General features: G+C 48.4%; 1 protein-coding gene across 1 annotated transcript in view; it reads left to right on the top strand.

Annotated features, from left to right (window-relative positions):
- Window positions 1-1,240: 1,240 nt before the first annotated feature.
- LOC141157188 (uncharacterized) overlaps window positions 1,241-18,756 on the top strand; it is a 96,658-nt gene continuing 79,142 nt past the window's right edge. The window contains exon 1 of the mRNA XM_073644190.1: window positions 1,241-1,434. Within this exon, the coding sequence (XP_073500291.1) occupies window positions 1,241-1,434 (194 nt within the window). The remainder of the gene's footprint in view (window positions 1,435-18,756) is intronic.

The raw sequence follows: 18,756 nt of genomic DNA, 5'->3' as shown, positions 1-18,756 counted from the left end.
AATTCTACAGATTGGTGCAATACACGTCAATGAAATTTCTTTTATAATTTTGCCACTTTCTGATGCATCAGTGCTTTGGAGACATTCATGGCTATGGCTCCATGCTCCGATCATAGACTTGTCAACTGACCACTTTACCTAGTGGGGTCCATCTTGTTTTCGCAATTGCCTCAAAACTCTACCCCAGCCACTTCCTCTGAAACTCTCTTCTGCATCCACTACCTCCAATTTGCCTGCTTCCTACAAGGACTTTGCAGATGTCTTCTCCAAGCAGTGGGCCGAGACGCTACCTCTTCATCGGCTGTATAACAGTGCTATTCCCTTTCTTATAGTTATCCAAGAGGAAAAGTTTATCCTCTATCTCTCCTAGAGACTGAGGCAATGTTTGCCTACAATAAAGAAAATCAAGAGAAGAGATTCTTTGAAAATCTTCATCTTCAGCTGGAGCAGGTTTCTTCTTTGTTAAAAAGAAAGATGGGTCTCTGAGACCATGCATAGACTATTGGGGCCTGAATAAAATCACTCTGAAAGACCGTTATCCATTGCCAGTCATATCTGAGTTATTTGACAGGATTAAAGGTGCTACCGTTTTCACTAAATTACACTTTCATGGCGTTTATAACCTAATCCTCATCAAAAAGGGTGATGAATGGAAAGCAGGTTTCAACACTAGCAATGGTCATTAAGAATATCTAGTGATGCTTTTTAGATTTTGCAATATGTTGGCTGTGTTCGAGCACTTTGTGAATTAGATTTTTCATAATGTCCTGTATCAATATGTCTTAGTCTATCTGGATGACATCCTAATCTTCTCCAGAGAATTAGACTCTTTTTGCCTGGCCACTCCATTCTAATGAGACTACAACAAAACCACCTTTATGCCAAGTTAGAGAAATGTCTGTTTGAGCGACAGAAATTGCCATTCCATGTCTACATCATCTCTCCTAGTGATCTGGTGATCTTCCTATGGACCTAGAGAACTTTTCCTCCATATGGGATTGACCATGGCCAGTTGGTCTCAAGACCCTTCAAAGATTTCTCAATTTTGCTTATTATTACCACCAGATTATTAAAAACTACTATCAAGCGGTTGCTCCCCTAACTGCTCTGACTCGGAGGGCGCAAATTCCTGGAACTGGTCAAAATCTTCGGCCTTCAAGCCTTTCAAGAACTTAAGTCTTGATTTTCTACTGCTCCAGTCCTGCACCATCCTGATGTGGACAGATTATTCTTCCTTAAAATGGATGCCTTTGAAATTGGTGTAGAGGAAGTTCTCTGGCAAAATTCCTCAAAAGCAAGAAATCATTCCTGTGGATTCTTCTCCAGGAAATTTTCTCCAGCAAAGCAGAATTATTCCATTGGTGACCGTGAACTCTTAGCCATAAAATTGGGCCTTGAAAAAGGCAACATCATCTTGAACGAGCTAAATTCCGGGTGACTATCTATACTGACCACAAAATCTGGAGTACCTTTAATCTGCTCATAGGCAGAATCCTCACCAAGCCTGACTCATTCTCTGCCACTCTTTCTTCGCAATCCTGTTTAAGGAGGCCTGTAAACAAGCACCGAATGGCATAAAACGCACCTGTCAGCAGGATTGTACATACACATACACTGTCAGGTGGGCGCCATTATACTGAGTAAAATGATACCTTTGTTGGTGAAATCCGTCCAGTGGTTCTTTTATAATCTTTACATTCATTTCTGACAGAATGATATGTATGTGCTCTGGTGCTCTCATTTTGTATTCATATATGGCTATCTCTGCCTTGTGACAGGTCACTGTGCTTTCAGTGACCTTCCTACTATTTTACATACTGACTGTGTAATTTGTGTCACAAAGTGAAATTTACATTCCCCAAAATGGCTTCGGCGGCCAGTGCATGGGCAGTAGCATCTCTTGTTTGCCGAAAGATGCTACTGCGCACGCGTGGGCGTCATTTTGCTTTTGTAAAAAGAATTTGGGTGCAGCAATATGGTGTGTAGTGTTGGATGTGAGTGTTTGGTTCCCGGGTAGTGCTCCCTCCTTACCTGAGAGTGGGGTACCACACCTCTGGCTGAGATGCAGTACCTTTGTGGCAACTGGACCCGCAGGGGCGCCACATATGTAATACATGTGTAACATCTGGAGTGTGACCTATGTGTACAGAAACTCCGAGGATTACACAGGCATTCACAGCATCAGACATTAATGATTCTTTTGCTGCACCGCCCTGGACTGCAACTCCGAGCAGACATTGCTCCTCTATGTATCATAGGAGAGGAGGAGCAGCAGAGGAAGGGACTGATTGGCTGAGCAGGTTGGACAAGAAGAGTGCCGCTAGCGGCAGACAGAGAAATGGGTGCAATCCACCATGTTATACATGTAAGAGACTAATCCTAGAGAGCAGACAACAGAGGCACAGAGTGAGTGCTACTAGTCTGGCTGCTCAGTGCATGAGGGGAGAAGATAATCCTACAGCTGAACCACATCTGCAGACCAGCCAGGTTACCAGGAGATGCCACCACCACCTGGCTTATCTAAGGGAACAAGTCCAGTGTCCCGGGCATCTGGACCCTACAGCCCCAAGCTGGATCCTTGTGTGAACCCAGACCTGCTACATCAATGAGTGAGTAGGTAATGCTGGGACTTGTGGTTCCACTGTTGAGGAGTTAATAAGAGAACTGTTGCTGAAGGGATTTTGTTTTAGTTGTGATTAGTGTTGAGTGAGCACTAAAATGCTCGGATGCTCTAAGCTCGGGCCGAGCTCTCCGTGATACTCGGGTGCTCGACCCAAGCAACGAGCCCAATGTTAGTCTATGGGAGACCCGAGCATTTTTCCGGCGGCACCCCCGGCAGTCTGTAGAAAGCCTAAATAGTGCCCAAAACGATAGTGACAGTGCTAAAATGACATGGGGACAGCATGGAGATCGCCCCAGGAAGCATTTCTGACCCCCAGGTCACTGCTGTCAACAACGTGGTCAGAGGTATTAAGCCACTTTTACGGGCTCACAATAAACTGCTTTCCTGTGAAATATGTTAAGGAAGTTCCTTTCCAGGGTAAAGACTTGTGTATAAGGTAAAATAAATAACCAAAAACAAAAATTCTCCTCCACACCTTGGGCTATGTTCACAAGTAGCATTTTTTATGCGTTTTTGCACTTTTGTATTGCTTTCAACCGTGACAAATGCATTCACCGGGAAATGTCATTGTAGCATTTTACAACCTTATCGGGCCATGTGCTGTGTGACACATGCATACAGTGCTGAAAAGACATGGGAACTGCATGGGGAAGACCCCTGGAAGCATATCTGACACCCAGGTCACTGCCTAAAAGTGTGCCCATCAGAAGTGATCCTTGCCGCATCAGAAGATACAGACTTGCAACTATCCCCGTGCAAGTTCTTGTCCCAGGGCACTGTTCAATTGTGCCTCCCTCATTCCTTGCAATGCAAGCGCAAATATGCAGCCAACCACCCACCCACCCCCAGGCTGCAATACCATACTGCTTGCTTGCACTTGAAATTGGGCCTTTAAGGCATGTGGAGGCGGAATCTGGCCACTACGTCATGGCTGTGTTGGCGGTCTGGAATCCATACTCAGTCCCCAGCCGTCTGGCGGCCGTGTGTCCACACTCGGTCCCCAGCCACCAGGGGGCTGCCGGGTGTCCATAAACGGTCCCCAGCCGCCCCTATTTCTCCTTGGAACATCCCCCCACACACTTTTCTTAGCCCGGCCTGCTTTAGGGCAGCATTGGATAAGCCCACCAGAGAACCAGACTCCTCCGGTGGGCCCTGGCTTCTCCATCAGAGGAGTTAAGAATGCCAAGGTGAGGAGCATGATGATGATGATAGAAGTTAGCATCGGCTTTGTTTTCTTGGAATGCAAGCGTAAGTGTGCAGCCTGCCACCCACCCACCCCCAGGCTGCAATACCATACTGCTTGCTTGCACTTGAAATTGGGCCTTTTAGGCATGTGGAGGCGGAATCTGGCCACCACGTCATGGCTGTGTTGGCGGCCTGGAATCCATACTCAGTCCCCAGCTGCCCAGCGGCCGGGAGTCCACACTCGGTCCCCAGCTGCCAAGGGGCGGCCGGGTGTCCATACTCGGTCCCCAGCTGCCTCGCGGCCCGGTGTCCACTCACGGTCCCCAGCCGCCTGGGGGCAGCCGGGTGTCCATAAACGGTCCCCAGCCGCCCCTATTTCTCCTTGGAACATCCCCCCACACACTTTTCTTAGCCCGGCCTGCTTTAGGGCAGCATTGGACGAGCCCACCAGAGAACCAGACTCCTCCGGTGGGCCCTGGCTTCTCCATCAGGGGAGTTGAGAGTGCCAAGGTGAGGAACATGATGATGATGATACAAGTTAGCATCTGCTTTGTTTTCTTGGCATGCAAACGCATGTATGTAGTATCGGCTAGGCCTGAGGTGGTCAGCGTTTTGGAGCATATCCTACCTCCTACGAGGATTGCTGGATGTTTTCCTGCTACTATCCCAGTTCTATGACTCCCGTTAAAACAAAGCTTCAGGTGAAAAATGATGGATGAGGTAGTGGCAAAGGAGAAAGAGCAGGAGGAACAGGGACCATTCACATCAAAATCAGGCCAGTCAACCACATATGTCTTGTAGGATATGTTTCTGTAACAAAATGAGCGGTTCGGCTACAAAGTTATAGGGCATACAGTGAGTGCAATGCCTACCAAAAATTTTGAGGAACTCCAATGCCCCTTGGAAATGACATGAAGGTCAGAAGGCCTTAACTAAACCGTTTTTTCCATTTATAGCAACTGGGTCTCCTGTACACTGTTGGCCTAAGCAGTGAATGGAAGGCTTTCCAAGAATTATGAGGAACTGCAATTCCCCATGAAACAGACGTGGATTACAGCATACTAAAAACCTTCTACCCATTATTGGGGAGTGGGTCTCCCTTAGTTTTCGCCTTTTCATTGAAAAGCAAAAGCTGACTAAAATTAGGAGAAAATGCAATGCCTGTTGGAAGAGTCATGGAGGTTAGAGGTAATTAAAAACAACATTTCAATGCCCCTTGGAAGAGCTGTGGAGTTCAGAGTGGCTTAAGAAGACTCTTTTAATGCCCCTTTGAAGAGACGTGGAGGTCACAGTAGCTTAACAAGACGGTTTTAATGCCCCTCGGAAAAGACATGGAGATCCCAGTAGCTTAACAAGACGCTTTAATGCCCCTCGGAAAAGTGGTGGAGGTCACAGCAGCTTAACAAGACTCTTTTAATGCCCCTCAGAAGAGACGTGGAGGTCCCAGTAGCTTAACAAGATGGTTTTAATGCCCCTCGAAAAAGTGGTGGAGGTCCCAGTAGCTTAACAAGATGCTTTTAATGCCCCTCAGAAGAGACGTGGAGGTCCCAGTAGCTTAACAAGATGCTTTTAATGCCCATCGGTAAAGTGCTGGAGGTCGAAGTAGCTTAACAAGACGCTTTTAATGCACCTCAGAAGAGACGTAGAGGTCCCAGTAGCTTAACAAGACGCTTTTAATGCCCCTCAGAAGAGACGTGGAGGTCCCAGTAGCTTAACAAGACGCTTTTAATGCCCCTCGGAAAAGTGGTGGAGGTTGCAGTAGCTTAACAAGACGCTTTTAATGCCCCTCAGAAGTGACGTGGAGGTCCCAGTAGCTTAACAAGACGCTTTTAATGCCCCTCAGAAGAGACGTGGAGGTCCCAGTAGCTTAACAAGACGCTTTTAATGCCCCTCGGAAAAATGGTGGAGGTCGAACAGGGTTAACAAGACGCTTTTAATGCCCCTCAGAAGAGACGTGGAGGTCCCAGTAGCTTAACAAGACGCTTTTAATGCCCCTCGAAAAAGTGGTGGAGGTCCCAGTAGCTTAACAAGACGCTTTTAATGCCCCTCAGAATAGATGTGGAGGTCCCAGTAGATTAACAAGACGCTTTTAATGCCCCTCAGAAGAGACGTGGAGGTCCCAGTAGCTTAACAAGGTGGTTTTAATGCCCCTCGGAAAAGTGGTGGCGATCACAGGAGCTTAACAAGACGGTTTTAATGCCCCTTGGAAGAGACGTGGAGGTCAGAGTGGTTTAACAAGATGGTTTTAATGCCCCTTGGAAGAGACGTGGAGGTGACAGTAGCCTAACAAGATGGTTTAAATGCCCCTTGGAAGAGACGTGGAGTTCACAGTAGCTTAACAAGATGGTTTTAATACCCCTTGGAAGAGAGGTGGAGGTCAGAGTGGTTCAACAAGACGGTTTTAATGCCCCTTGGAAGAGACGTGGAGGTCAGATTGGTTTAACAAGATGGTTTTAATGCCCCTTGGAAGAGACGTGGAGGTCACAGAAGCTTAGCAAGACGGTTTTAATGCCCCTTGGAAGAGACGTGGAGGTCAGAGTGGTTTAGCAAGATGGTTTTAATGCCCCTTGGAAGAGACGTGGAGGTCAGAGTAGTTTAACAAGACGGTTTTAATGCCCCTTGGAAGAGACGTGGAGGTCACAGTAGCTTAACAAGACGGTTTTAATGCATCTTGGAAGAGACGTGGAGTTCAGAGTGGTTTAACAATACGGTTTTAATGCCCCTTGAAAGAGACGTGGAGGTCACAGTAGCTTAACAAGACGGTTTTAATGCCCATTACAAGACCCATGCAGTACAGCATATTAAAAACATTATTCCCATTATTGGGGAGTGGGTCTCCCATAGTCTTTGCCTATGCCTTCAAAGCAAAAGCTGCCAAAAATTAGGACGGAGGAAATTGCAATGCCAGCAGCACGGACCACGGTCACCCTGGTGGTATAGTGGTGGTGGAGGCTGAGGATAAGGAGAAGAGCAAAAAACAGCCGAAATGAGGAAGCGTATACCCATGTGTGGGTGTGAAACGGTGCATGGGAATACACCTCCCGAAATAACACAGTGGATTTGACTTTATGTTACTCTGCTGTCATTTGGTGGTGATGAGAAGTCTGGCCCAGTCCAGCCCTTGTTCATTTTCCTAAGGGTCAGCTTGTCAGCATTGTCAGTTGACAGGCGAGTGCACTTATCAGTTATAATTCCCCCAGCGGCACTAAAAACAGGCTCCGATAACACGCTAGCGGCAGGGCAGGCCAGGACCGCCAAGGCGTACAGAGTGAGTTCATTCCAAGTGTCCAGCTTGGATACCCAATAATTAAAAGGCACAGAGGAATCACGGAGGATGCTGGTACAGTCGACAAGGTACTCCCTCACCATCTTTAGAAACTTTCCACTCCTTGTGAGAGTACCTCGAGCCTCAGGGCCTGTAAGCTGGGTGGGTCTCATAAAACTGTCCCAGAACGTTGACAGTGTTCCCTGCCTCTGCTGGATTGGAGTTTGCGTCTCTCTCGCCTGTACGCCTTGGTTGGGCAACGAACTGTGACCTCTGCCGCTAGCGTGTTCAGATGGGAATTTTTTAAACAGTTCTGCAGCAAGGGCCTTCTGGTACTGCACCATTTTTGTAGACCTCTCCACCTCAGGAATAAGAGAGTGAAAGTTCTCCTTGTAGAGGGGGTCTAAAAGTGTCACCAACCAGTAATGACTGTCACCCAATATTTTGACAACGCGAGGGTCACGGTTAAGGCAGCGTAACATAAAGTCAGCCATGCGTGCCACACTGGTAACGGGCAAGGCTTCCGTGTCCTCACCAAGATGACGACTAACCATGCTCTCCTCCTCCTCCTCCTCCTCCCCCCTGTCCTCAGGCCACCCACGCTGAACCGATGGTATGAAAGTTGTGCAGGTACTACCATCTACAGCGCATGATACCAGCTCCTGTTCTTCCTCGAGCAACGAGCCCAATGTTAGTCTATGAGAGACCCGAGCATTTTTGCGGCGGCAATCCCGGCAGTCTTTTAGAAGCCTAACAAGTGCCCAAAACGATAATGACAGTGCTCAAATGACATTGGGACAGCATTGGGATCGCCCCAGAAAGCATTTCTGACCCCCAGGTCACTGCAGTCAACAACGTGGTCAGAGGTATTAAGCTACTTTTATGGGCTCACAATAAAACGTTCAAAAATGAAACTGAAACTGCTTTCCTGTGAAATATGTTAAGGAAGCTCCTTTCCAGGGTAAAGACTTGTGTATAAGGTAAAATAAATAACCCCCCAAAAAATACTCCTGCACACCTTGGGCTATGTTCACAAGTAGCATTTTTTCTGCGTTTTTGCACTTTTGTACTGCTTTCAACCGTGACAAATGCATTCACCGGGAAATGTCATTTTAACATTTTACAACCTTATCTGGCCATGTGCTGTGTGACACATGCATACAGTGCTGAAAAGACATGGGAACAGCATGGGGAAGACGCCTGGAAGAATCTCTGACTCCCAGGTCACTGCCTAAAAGTGTGCCCTTCAGAAGTCATCCTTGCCGCATCAGAAGATGCAGACTTGCAACTATCCCCGTGCAAGTTCTTGTCCCAGGGTACTGTTCAATTGTGCCTCCCCCATTCCTTGCAATGCAAGCGCAAATATGCAGCCAACCACCCACCCACCCCCAGGCTGCAAAACCATACTGCTTGCTTGCATTTGAAATTGGGCCTTTAAGGCATGTGGAGGCGGAATCTGGCCACTACGTCATGGCTGCGTTGGCGGTCTGGAATCCATACTCAGTCCCCAGCCGCCTGGCGGTCGGGTGTCCACACTCGGTCCCCAGCCGCCAGGGGGTGGCCGGGTGTCCATACTCGGTCCCCAGCTGCCTCGCGGTTGGGTGTCCACACATGGTCCCCAGCCGCCTGGAGACAGCCGGGTGTCCATAAACGGTCCCCAGCCGCCCCTATTTCTCCTTGGAACATCCCCCCACACACTTTTCTTAGCCCGGCATGCTTTAGGGCAGCATTGCACGAGCCCACCAGAGAACCTGTCTCCTCCTGTGGGCCCTGGCTTCTCCATCAGGGTAGTTAAGAGTGCCAAGGTGAGGAGCATGATGATGATAATACAAGTTAGCATCTGCTTTGTTTTCTTGGAATGCAAGCGTAAGCGTGCAGCCTGCCACCCACCCACCCCCAGGCTGCAATACCATACTGCTTGCTTGCTTGCACTTGAAATTGGGCCTTTTAGGCATGTGGAGGCGGAATCTGGTCACCACGTCATGGCTGTGTTGGCGGCCTGGTATCCATACGCAGTCCCCAGCCGCCCGGCCGGGTGTCCACACTTGGTCCCCAGCCGCCAGGGGGCGGCCGGGTGTCCATAATCGGCCCCCAGACACCCCACGGCCGGGTGTCCACACACAGTCCCCAGACGCCTGGGGGCAGCCGGGTGTCCATAAAAGGTCCCCAGCCGCCCCTATTTCTCCTTGGAACATCCCCCCACACACTTTTCTTAGCCCGGCCTGCTTTAGGGCAGCATTGGACGAGTCCACCAGAGAACCAGACTCCTCCGGTGGGCCCTGGCTTCTCCATCAGGGTAGTTGAGAGTGCCAAGGTGAGGAGCATGATGATGATGATAGAAGTTAGCATTAGTGTTGAGCCACCCCCGTAGTGTTCGAGTTCGGTTCGGTTCGTCGAACACCCGTGTGTTCGCCGAACTGTTCGTCGAACTGTTCGTCGAACACCTTCGAACACCATTAAAACCAATGGCAGGCAAACAAAAACACATAGAAACACATAGAAAACACCTTCAAACGTGTCCAAAAGCTGACAAACTGCTCAGAAGACACAACTAACACATGGAAAAGTGACAAGTACATATAGTCATGCGAAAAGAAAAGAGGTGGAGGAGTAAAAGGAGGGGGAGACACAGATATAGGCATGTCATGCCCTTCTAAAATCCAAAAAGTGAGAAGCCGACACGTTCAGTCCGCTCCTGCCCGTGCCACCTCCGTGTCGCCGGGTTTGTGCCAGAGCCGCGGTGAACCCTGAAGGCCAGCCCCCCTCTCCCAATACTGGTGCCTGTCCGCTGGTGGGTCGAGCGAGCCCCCCTGTGGTGGAGGCAGCTCTAAGCTTTTTAATTTAAATTGTCTCTCTAATTTGAATGAATACACTTTAAATCCATTTACAAGGATCTATTGGAGGGCAAGTCTCATGCCAGCAGCCGCGTAATTTCAGCTCCAGTAGCGTCCACTAAAGCTGCTGCAGTTAAAAAGCTTTTATAAGGATCGAGCTCGGCTGTCCACCGCAAGGCATCCTACTGCCAGTCCCAGCCCCTATGCCTTGGGGTGCCTCCTGATGCTCTTCACTGAGTATCCCGTGGTCCCGAAGCATTTCCTTTGAAAAAATTAAGTGTCAAAACTACAGGTGGTGTAGCTTGCTTAACAGCCGGGATAATCCGCTGACTAGCATACACTGCTACTAGGCACAAAGTATTTCCTGGGCTAGATGCAGTTAACAATTTGTAATTAGATACTCTCGTTGGATGCTGAGAAAGCATTCCATAGAGTCTCCTGACACGCCATATATGATTCTCTTAAAAAGGTTGGGGTAGGGGTCTAGGGGACCCTTTTATAGCCAAAATCACGGCCCTGTATCGCAATACGTCACCTAGGCTGAAGATAAATGGAACTGTATTACCCCGAGGGCTCGGTTGCTACAGAGGTATTGCACCTCACCCAGAGGTGTGATATCTCACTCTCAGGTAAGGATGGAGTGTGGATCAGGACCCGACACCTGCATGCATTACACCACATTGCCGTGGGGCAGGGCGACCAATATGCCCCTGAGATGGGCACGACAGTCCCTGTCCCTGGCTGGAGTGGGGGGAGGGAACACTGAGGAAGGGGAACCCTGTAGTGCAGGAGCAGGGAGGAAGCAGTTCCTGGGTGCATTGAGAAGGGAGTATAAAAGGTGGGCACCATCTTAGTTCAGTGCAGAGAAGTCTGAGCAGAAGTGGCAGGGAGCAGGGGCTCTGCATGAGCTCTGCTCCGGAGACGGGCCTAGTAACAGAGGCCCAGGTCTGGAAGAGGGAGAAGGAAGGAAGAGGAGCGGAGAAGGCTCCAGGAACGAGGAATGAAGGGATCCCAGGGGTGCGGACGGGCGAGTCGCCACCGCACGCCCGAATCCACCTGTGTGGAGGGGTCAGGCCAAAGGGGGAGACCGGTCCCCGAAACTAGTGGAGGCAGGAAACGACCCTCAGCTAGAAACCGGAGGCTGTGACATTTTATGTGGCGCAGCCCCTCTCTACACCCGCTAGGAAGGCACCACATAGGGTCAGGGAAACTGGCGCCAAGTTTACCAAGAGGAGGCCCGAGGCAGCCGGACAGAAGGGTTGGTAAGAAAGGCCAGACAAAGGACACACAAAGGGGGTCCTGTGAAGTGCTCCAAAGTTATCCGGGAGTTGTCTGAGCCCCTCACCTGGTGAGCACAGTACGACGTGGGCAGCCGTTACCTGCAGACGTGGTCTGGATAATAAGAACTGTGAGTAAAGGCCCTGGACTGCATCACTGACTCCGTGTCGTTACTGCTGCTGCCCTGCACCATCACCCCCATCCTCCGCATACACTGCCCTGAGGCTATACTCCTCCCATGGGGAGTTATGCTACGCTCTGCTGTACCCACAACACCAGCCTCAGCGGTCTGCCCTGGAGCGGCGGTTCACTCTGACCGCAATCCACGGGTGGCGTAGTCGGACATTTAAACATCAAAACCACATAAATAGTTCCGCCACTGGTTTGACCGCCCTGAGCCACGGAACCGGGTCGCCGCCACGGAGACTACAACCACCAGCATCCACCAAAAAGGGTCCGGCTCCGGGTGTCCCAAGGCCCAGGGGGCGCGTCAGAACATTTTCATCACCTTTCACAATCACCAATGGGACAAGGCAGGGATGTTCTCTGTCCCCTCTCTTATACATCCTAGTGACGGAGCACCTGCTCTCATCAATTCACCATAACCCCAATATTAGGTGGATTGAGGTGGGAGGCACCGAGTACAAGTGCTCTCTCTTTGCTGATGATGTCCTAGTATATATCACTCAATCACATATATCCATCCATGCTGTTATGGCTGAAATAGATCACTTTGTTACATGGTCAAATTTTAAAATAAATGCAGCGAAGTCTGAGGCCCTCGATGTCTCCCTCCCCAAATCCATATAGGATTCCATCCAGTCCAACTCTCCCTTTGCCTGGCCCTCACAGGGTATCAAATACTTAGGAATTCCTATTCATAGAGACCTCTCCCATCTATGTTATCTTAATTTTGGGCCCTTTATTGAACAACTCCATACAGACCACGGTTGGCAAGTTAGAACTGTAAGATTCACTACGTGAACCACTGGTGTTTTGTGGAAAAGCACATGTACACTGTGTTCCAAATTATTATGCAAAAAGTGTTTAGGAGTGATAAAGGAAGAATTTGTTTGTTTGTCAGTTAAACTCATTGATGGTGATGTGTGTCAGGGCTCTTTATATCACTGTAAGCAATTGCAGACACCTGTGCTAATTAGTTTGGCAGGTGTGTCCAATGAAAGGCAAGACAACTTAAGAAGGCTGTCTCACATTATTAAGCAGCCTACATTTTCTACCAAAATGGGAAAGAAAAAGGATGTGTCGGCTGCTGAGAAGCAACAAATTGTGGAGTGTTTAGGTCAAGGCATGACTACAATCAACATTGTGCGATGATCAGGATGAAGTGTCTTGGCAATCAAGAAGTATGTAGCTGATTCACAGTACACACGTGTGCGTGCTGATAAGGGCAAATTGAGGACTCTTTCCTACAAGCAATTACGTCAGGTTAAAAGAGCAGCGGCAAAAAAGCCTTGTCATAGCAGCAGACAAGTTTTTGAAGCTGCTGGTGCCTCCAACGTCCCCCGAACAACAAGATGCAGGGTCCTTCAGAGGTTTGCAGCTGTGCATACGCCATCCTGTCGACCTCCTCTATCCACTTCACACAAGCAGAAACGGCTCCAGTGGGCCAAACATTACATGAAGACTGATTTCAAAACTGTTTTGTTCACGGATGAGTGCCGTGCAGCGCTCGATGGTCCAGATGGATGGAGTGGAGGATGGCTGGTTGATGGACACCCCACGCAAACACGGCTACAGCGCCAACAAGGAGGAGGTGGAGTAATGTTTTGGGCTGGAATCATGGGGAGAGAGATTGTCGGCCCCTTTAGGATCCCTGAAGGCGCTAAAGATGAACTCCATAATGTATGTGGATTTTCTCAAACAGCACTTCCTGCCATGGTTCAAGAAGAAGAACCGTGTATTTCACAGCAAGATCTTTTTTTTGCATGATAATGCACCATCTCATGCTGCACATAAAACATCTGCATCTCTGGCTGATATGGGCATAAAAGGGGACAAACTTATGGTGTGACCCCCATGCTCCCCTGACCTCTACCCCATTCAGAACCTCTGAAGCATCATCAAAAGGAGTGTCTATGACGGCGGGAGGCAGTTCACATCTAAGCAACAGCTCTGGGAGGGTATTCTGTCCTCATGCAAAACAATTGAAGCAGAAACCATCCAAAACCTGACAAATTCAATGGACGAGAGAGTTCAGAAGCTCCTTTCGAACAAGGGGTCCTATGTGAAAATGTAACATCACCTAGAATAAAGTTTTGAGTTGAAAACTGTTTGATTTCAGTTTCTAATAACCTGCTAATGCTTATAATTTCAAAAATTGGCGGATCTAAGAGTGTGGCAACCCAGTAGTCATGATTACTTCGAATTCTGACAATATGAGGGTCATGTTGCAGGTAGTGCAGCAAGAAGGCACTAATGTGTCTTGCTCATCTCGGAGCCCCAAAATTATTTTCCGGGCTAGATGCAGCTAAAAATTATTATTAATTTTAAATCTGGTGGAGCTTAGTATAGATGGCCTAATAGGATCAGTGCTGCACACTGCTACAAAGCCCAAATTATTTTCCAGCCAAGATACAGATAAACATGATTAGTAATTTTAAATCTGGTGGAGCTTATTATAGATGGCCTAATAGAATCAGTGCTGCACACTGCTACAAAGCCCAAATTATTTTCCAGCCAAGATACAGATAAACATGATTAGTAATTTGAAAGCTTAAAACGGTTGGTAGGGTGATTTTAACCAATCATCCATCTTTTAATCTCCCCAGGATGACACAGGGGTAGAAAAGTCGTTTCGGATCCATGATTTGTTCATCTTTATGAACGTGAGTCTGTCTACATTATCAGTGGAGAGCCGCATGCGCTTATCTGTCAGCACACCACCAGCAGCGCTGAACACACGTTCAGACAGAACGCTGGCTGCGGGGCATGACAAGATCTCCAAGGCGTAAGTGGCTAGCTCCGGCCATTTATCCAGATTGGAAGCCCAAAAAGAGCAAGGGTCCAGTGACACAGTCATGGCTTCAATGTTTACTTGGAGATACTCCTGTACCATCGTCTCTAGGCGTTGACTATGTGTCAGACTTCTTGTCTCCTGTGGCCTTGCAAAGGATTGGCTAAAAAAGTGGTGAAATGATTGCGCAAAATTGATGTTACCAGCAGATACTGTGGTTCTGTTATGGTTTGAGTGCTGAACACTTGACGGTCCCATGGTTGGCAAGTTGGAACTGTGAGATTCACTACGTGCACCACTGGTGTTTTGTGGAAAAGCACATGTAAGATTCTGCAACAGTCTCTGCTGATACTCCTGCATGCGTGCATCCCTTTCTATGGCAGGAATAATTTCTGCAAATTTACTTTTGTACCGGGGATCTAACAGTGTGGCAACCCAGTAGTCAGGATTATTTCTAATTCTCCCAATTCGAGGGTCATGTTGCAGGTAGTGCAACAAGAAGGCACTCATGTGTGTTGCGCATCCAGGAGCACCAAGTCCCTGTTGTGTTGGTGGCGAGGTAACAATCATGCTTCCTTCCTCTGTCCTCTCCCCCCAACCTCGCACAACAGAAATGTGATCAAGGTCTCCCTCATCTGATGAGTCTTCCATCAGTTCGTCCTCCACTTCTTCCTGGGCTCCTGCACCTTCCTCACTAGTTTGGCTGCTACCATGCGCCCTGGTAAAACCATCTCCCCCACCCTCACATGCCTGCCGCCTTGGTGCTGCCGACCGTCTGGACCTTGCAGATGTTAGCCCTTCCGCATACAACTCCTCCTCCTCTACTTCCTCCACCTCCTCTTGTGCCACCACCTGACTCCGAATTCTGTTTAACATGTGCTCCAGCATGTAAATCACCGGAATAGTCATGCTGATAATGGCATCGTCAGCACTAAACATCTTCGTCGCCATTTCAAAACTGTGCAGAAAGGTGCATAAGTCCCTGATCTGAGACCACTCCTCCAGCGTGATTTGCCCCACCTCTGGATCTTGTTGGCCCAGGCTATACGTCAGAACGTATTGCACCAGGGCTTGTCGGTGCTGCCACAGTCGCTGCAACATGTGCAGAGTTGAATTCCACCGGGTAGGCACATCGCATTTTAGCCGGTGAAGTGGCAGGCCCAACGACTTCTGTAGAGATGTAAGTCGCTGAGCTGCGGGATGCGAACGGCGGAAGTGAGCACACAGCGACCGTGCCCTCTGCAGAAGGCCATCTAGTCTGGGATAGTGGGCTAAAAATTGCTGGACAACCAGGTTCAACACGTGAGCCATACAAGGCACGTGTGTGACATTGCCCCGGTGAAGGGCCGCACCCAGGTTTGCAGCATTGTCGCACACGGCCTTCCCTGGTTTCAGGTCCAGTGGAGACAACCATTCATGAAATTGGTTCTCCAGAGCTGACCACAACTCCTCAGCTGTGTGACTCACATTTCCCAGACATTTCAAAGTAAAAACCGCCTGATGACGTTGAGCCCTACTGCCAGCATAGTAAGGAGGTATGCAGGATCCCTTCTGGGCAGTTAGAAAGCTTGTGGCATGACCAGACAGGCTTTGGGTGCAGGTGGAAGACCGAGAGGAGGTTGAGGAGGCAGAAGCAGTGGAGGAACTTTGACATAAAGAGGATTGACGCACAACTCGTGGGGACGGCAAGACTTGGACAGCAGCCCCTTGTCCTGCTGTCACCATAGTTACCCAGTGCCCAGTCAGCGACATGTAACGCCCCTGTCCATGCCTACTCGTCCAAGTGTCTGTGGTGAAATGCACCCTGTCACACACAGAGTTTCTCAAAGAAGCGGTGATGTTGTGTGCGACATGCTGGTGGAGCGCAGGCACACCTTTCTTTGAGAAGTAGTGCCGACTGGGCATCTGGTACTGGGGCACTGCGACGGACATAAGGTCTTGAAAATCCTCTGTGTCCACCAGGCGGAAAGGCAGCATTTCTGTAGCCAAGAGCTTGCAGATGGTGAAATTCAACCTCTTAGCTTTCTCATGGCTAGGAGGAAATGGTCTTTTACTTGTCCACATCTGAGGGACCGAGGGCTGGCTATTGTGCTTAGACGGGGTTGATAAGGGTGTCCCCGGCAAACTGCCGGTCTGTGAGGAAGATGCAGGCAGACATGTTAGGTTGCCTTGATCCAAAGGTGGTGCTATCGATGTCGGACAGCGCTCAACACCAGCTGGTGTTACCACCTCCAAAGAAAATGATGACCTGCCAATCACGCTGGCTGTTGCGGGTAAAGAGGTGGCAGGTCTGCGCCCCAAAACAGGTGTGACTGCTGTCCCCCCAGTCACAGAGGATGAAGAGGCCGCGGATGCACAAGATATGGCAGACGGTGGTTGGCCCGGCCGGCTAGGCCGCATTGTAGCACACTGAGCTTCCCACTGCAACTTATGCTTCATGTCCATGTGCCGGTTCATGCATGAAGTACTCAAACTATGTATTTTTTGGCCTCTACTTAGCTTTTGCTGACAAATGTTACAGATAACACGAGTTGGGTCATCTTTATCGATCTGAAAAAATTCCCAGGCTATGCAAGGCTTAGCACCCATGCGACCTGAAGAGCCACCATGACTTGTGGTGAGAGGCAGAGTTGTGTTTGAGGATGCAGTTGTTGACGTGCTTCCAGTACTACGTCTCTGTCCAGGAAGGCGCAACCTGACCTCGTCGTCACTAGCATCTTCCTCCACCTCCTCTGCTGACCTCATCTCTTGGCTGACTGTGGGTTGACAGTAAGTGGGATCTCCAACCTCATCATCATCACCCTGTGCGTTATCACACCCGTCGTCCTCAGAGCCAACCTGTTCCTGCCCTGACAAAAAACTAAAGTTGTCGCTGCAATCAGGTATTTGAGTCTCATCATCGTCTTCCTCATTGTCTCCACCAACAGGAGTTACAGTTTGGGAATGAGGGTCTACATTATGGTCAGAACCTTCTGCGTCTGGTCCTGGATCCGACTCATAAAGATTCTGGGCATCAGTGCAGATCATTTCCTCGTCTGGATTCACAGAAGCGCTGGAGTCGACCTCTGATTCCCAGGCTATAGTATGAGTAAACAGCTCTGCAGACTCAACCATCTGTTCTACCTCATACTCAGATGGGCAGCTGGAGATTTGGGAGCTGTGAGGAAGCAAGTGCGATTGGGGTGACACCTATGAGGACTGGAGTATTTGTGATGTTGAAGTTGATGTGGAGGAGAGCTCACTTAAAGGAGCACTTGATATCCGTTGAAGCACCTGCTGTTTTTGTGCCTCATCTGGAATTTGTAGCGATTGGCGTGGCCGTAAGAAAGGGATCTTATCACATTGTGCGCTAAAAGAAGTAGACATTTTAGTTTGGCTGGAAGATGGTCTTTCTTCTGCAGATGTTACTGTTGCTTTAACACCTACCCCACGGACACAACCTTTTTTCCCCTTCCCAACACGCCTATTCCCCTTTCCACCAGCAGCAGGCCTTTTTCCACTCATTTTGGTGGTTAACTAATTAACAACTCTGGAGTTGTTTGCACAAAAAAACAATGGATGGGAACCGAGCAGAGCTGAATGGCCAAACTGTGGTATTAGGCCAAAACTATTGGCTGGGTTAGATGCAGAAAAAAATTATATTTAATTTGCAACCTGATGGAGGTCAGTATAGATGGACTAATAGAACAAGTCCCACACACAGCTAGAAGCCCAAATATTTTTTCAGAGGTAGATGCAGAAAAAAAAATATTCAGTTTGCAACCTGATGGAGGTCAGTATAGATGGACTAATAGAGAAAGTCCCACACACTGCTAGAAGGCCAAATATTTTTTCAGAGCTAGATGCAGACAAAAAATTATTTTGAATTTGCAACCTGATGGAGGTCAGTATAGGTGGACTAATAGAACAAGTCCCACACACTGCTAGAAGGCCAAATATTTTTTCAGAGCTAGATGCAGAAAAAAATTATATTCAGTTTGCAAACTGATGGAGGTCAGTATAGATGGACTAATAGAGAAAGTCCCACACACTGCTAGAAGGCCAAATATTTTTTCAGAGCTAGATGCAGAAAAAATTATATTCAGTTTGCAACCTGATGGAGGTCTGTATAGATGGATTAATAGAAAAAGTCCCACACACAGCTAGAAGCCCAATATTTTTTCAGAGGTAGATGCAGAAAAAAATATATTCAGTTTGCAACCTGATGGAGGTCAGTATAGATGGACTAATACAACAAGTCCCACACACAGCTAGAAGCCCAATAATTTTTCAGAGCTAGATGCAGAAAAAAATTATATTCAATTTGCAACCTGATGGAGGTCAGTATAGATGGAGTAATAGAACAAGTCCCACACTCAGCTAGAAGCCCAAATATTTTTTCAGAGGTAGATGCAGATAAAAATTATTTTTAATTTGCAACCTGATGGAGGTCAGTATAGATGGACTAATAGAGAAAGTCCCACACACTGCTAGAAGGCCAAATATTTTTTCAGAGCTAGATGCAGAAAAAAATTATATTCAGTTTGCAACCTGATGGAGGTCAGTATAGATGGATTAATAGAACAAGTCCCACACACAGCTAGAAGCCCAATATTTT

The sequence above is a fragment of the Phyllobates terribilis genome, unplaced genomic scaffold (genome assembly GCF_046119375.1).
Source record: "Phyllobates terribilis strain yellow unplaced genomic scaffold, ASM4611937v1 Scaffold_1__5_contigs__length_1240528914, whole genome shotgun sequence".
NCBI classification, from domain to species: domain Eukaryota; kingdom Metazoa; phylum Chordata; class Amphibia; order Anura; family Dendrobatidae; genus Phyllobates; species Phyllobates terribilis.
This window is presented reverse-complemented; position numbering and strand designations above follow the sequence as displayed.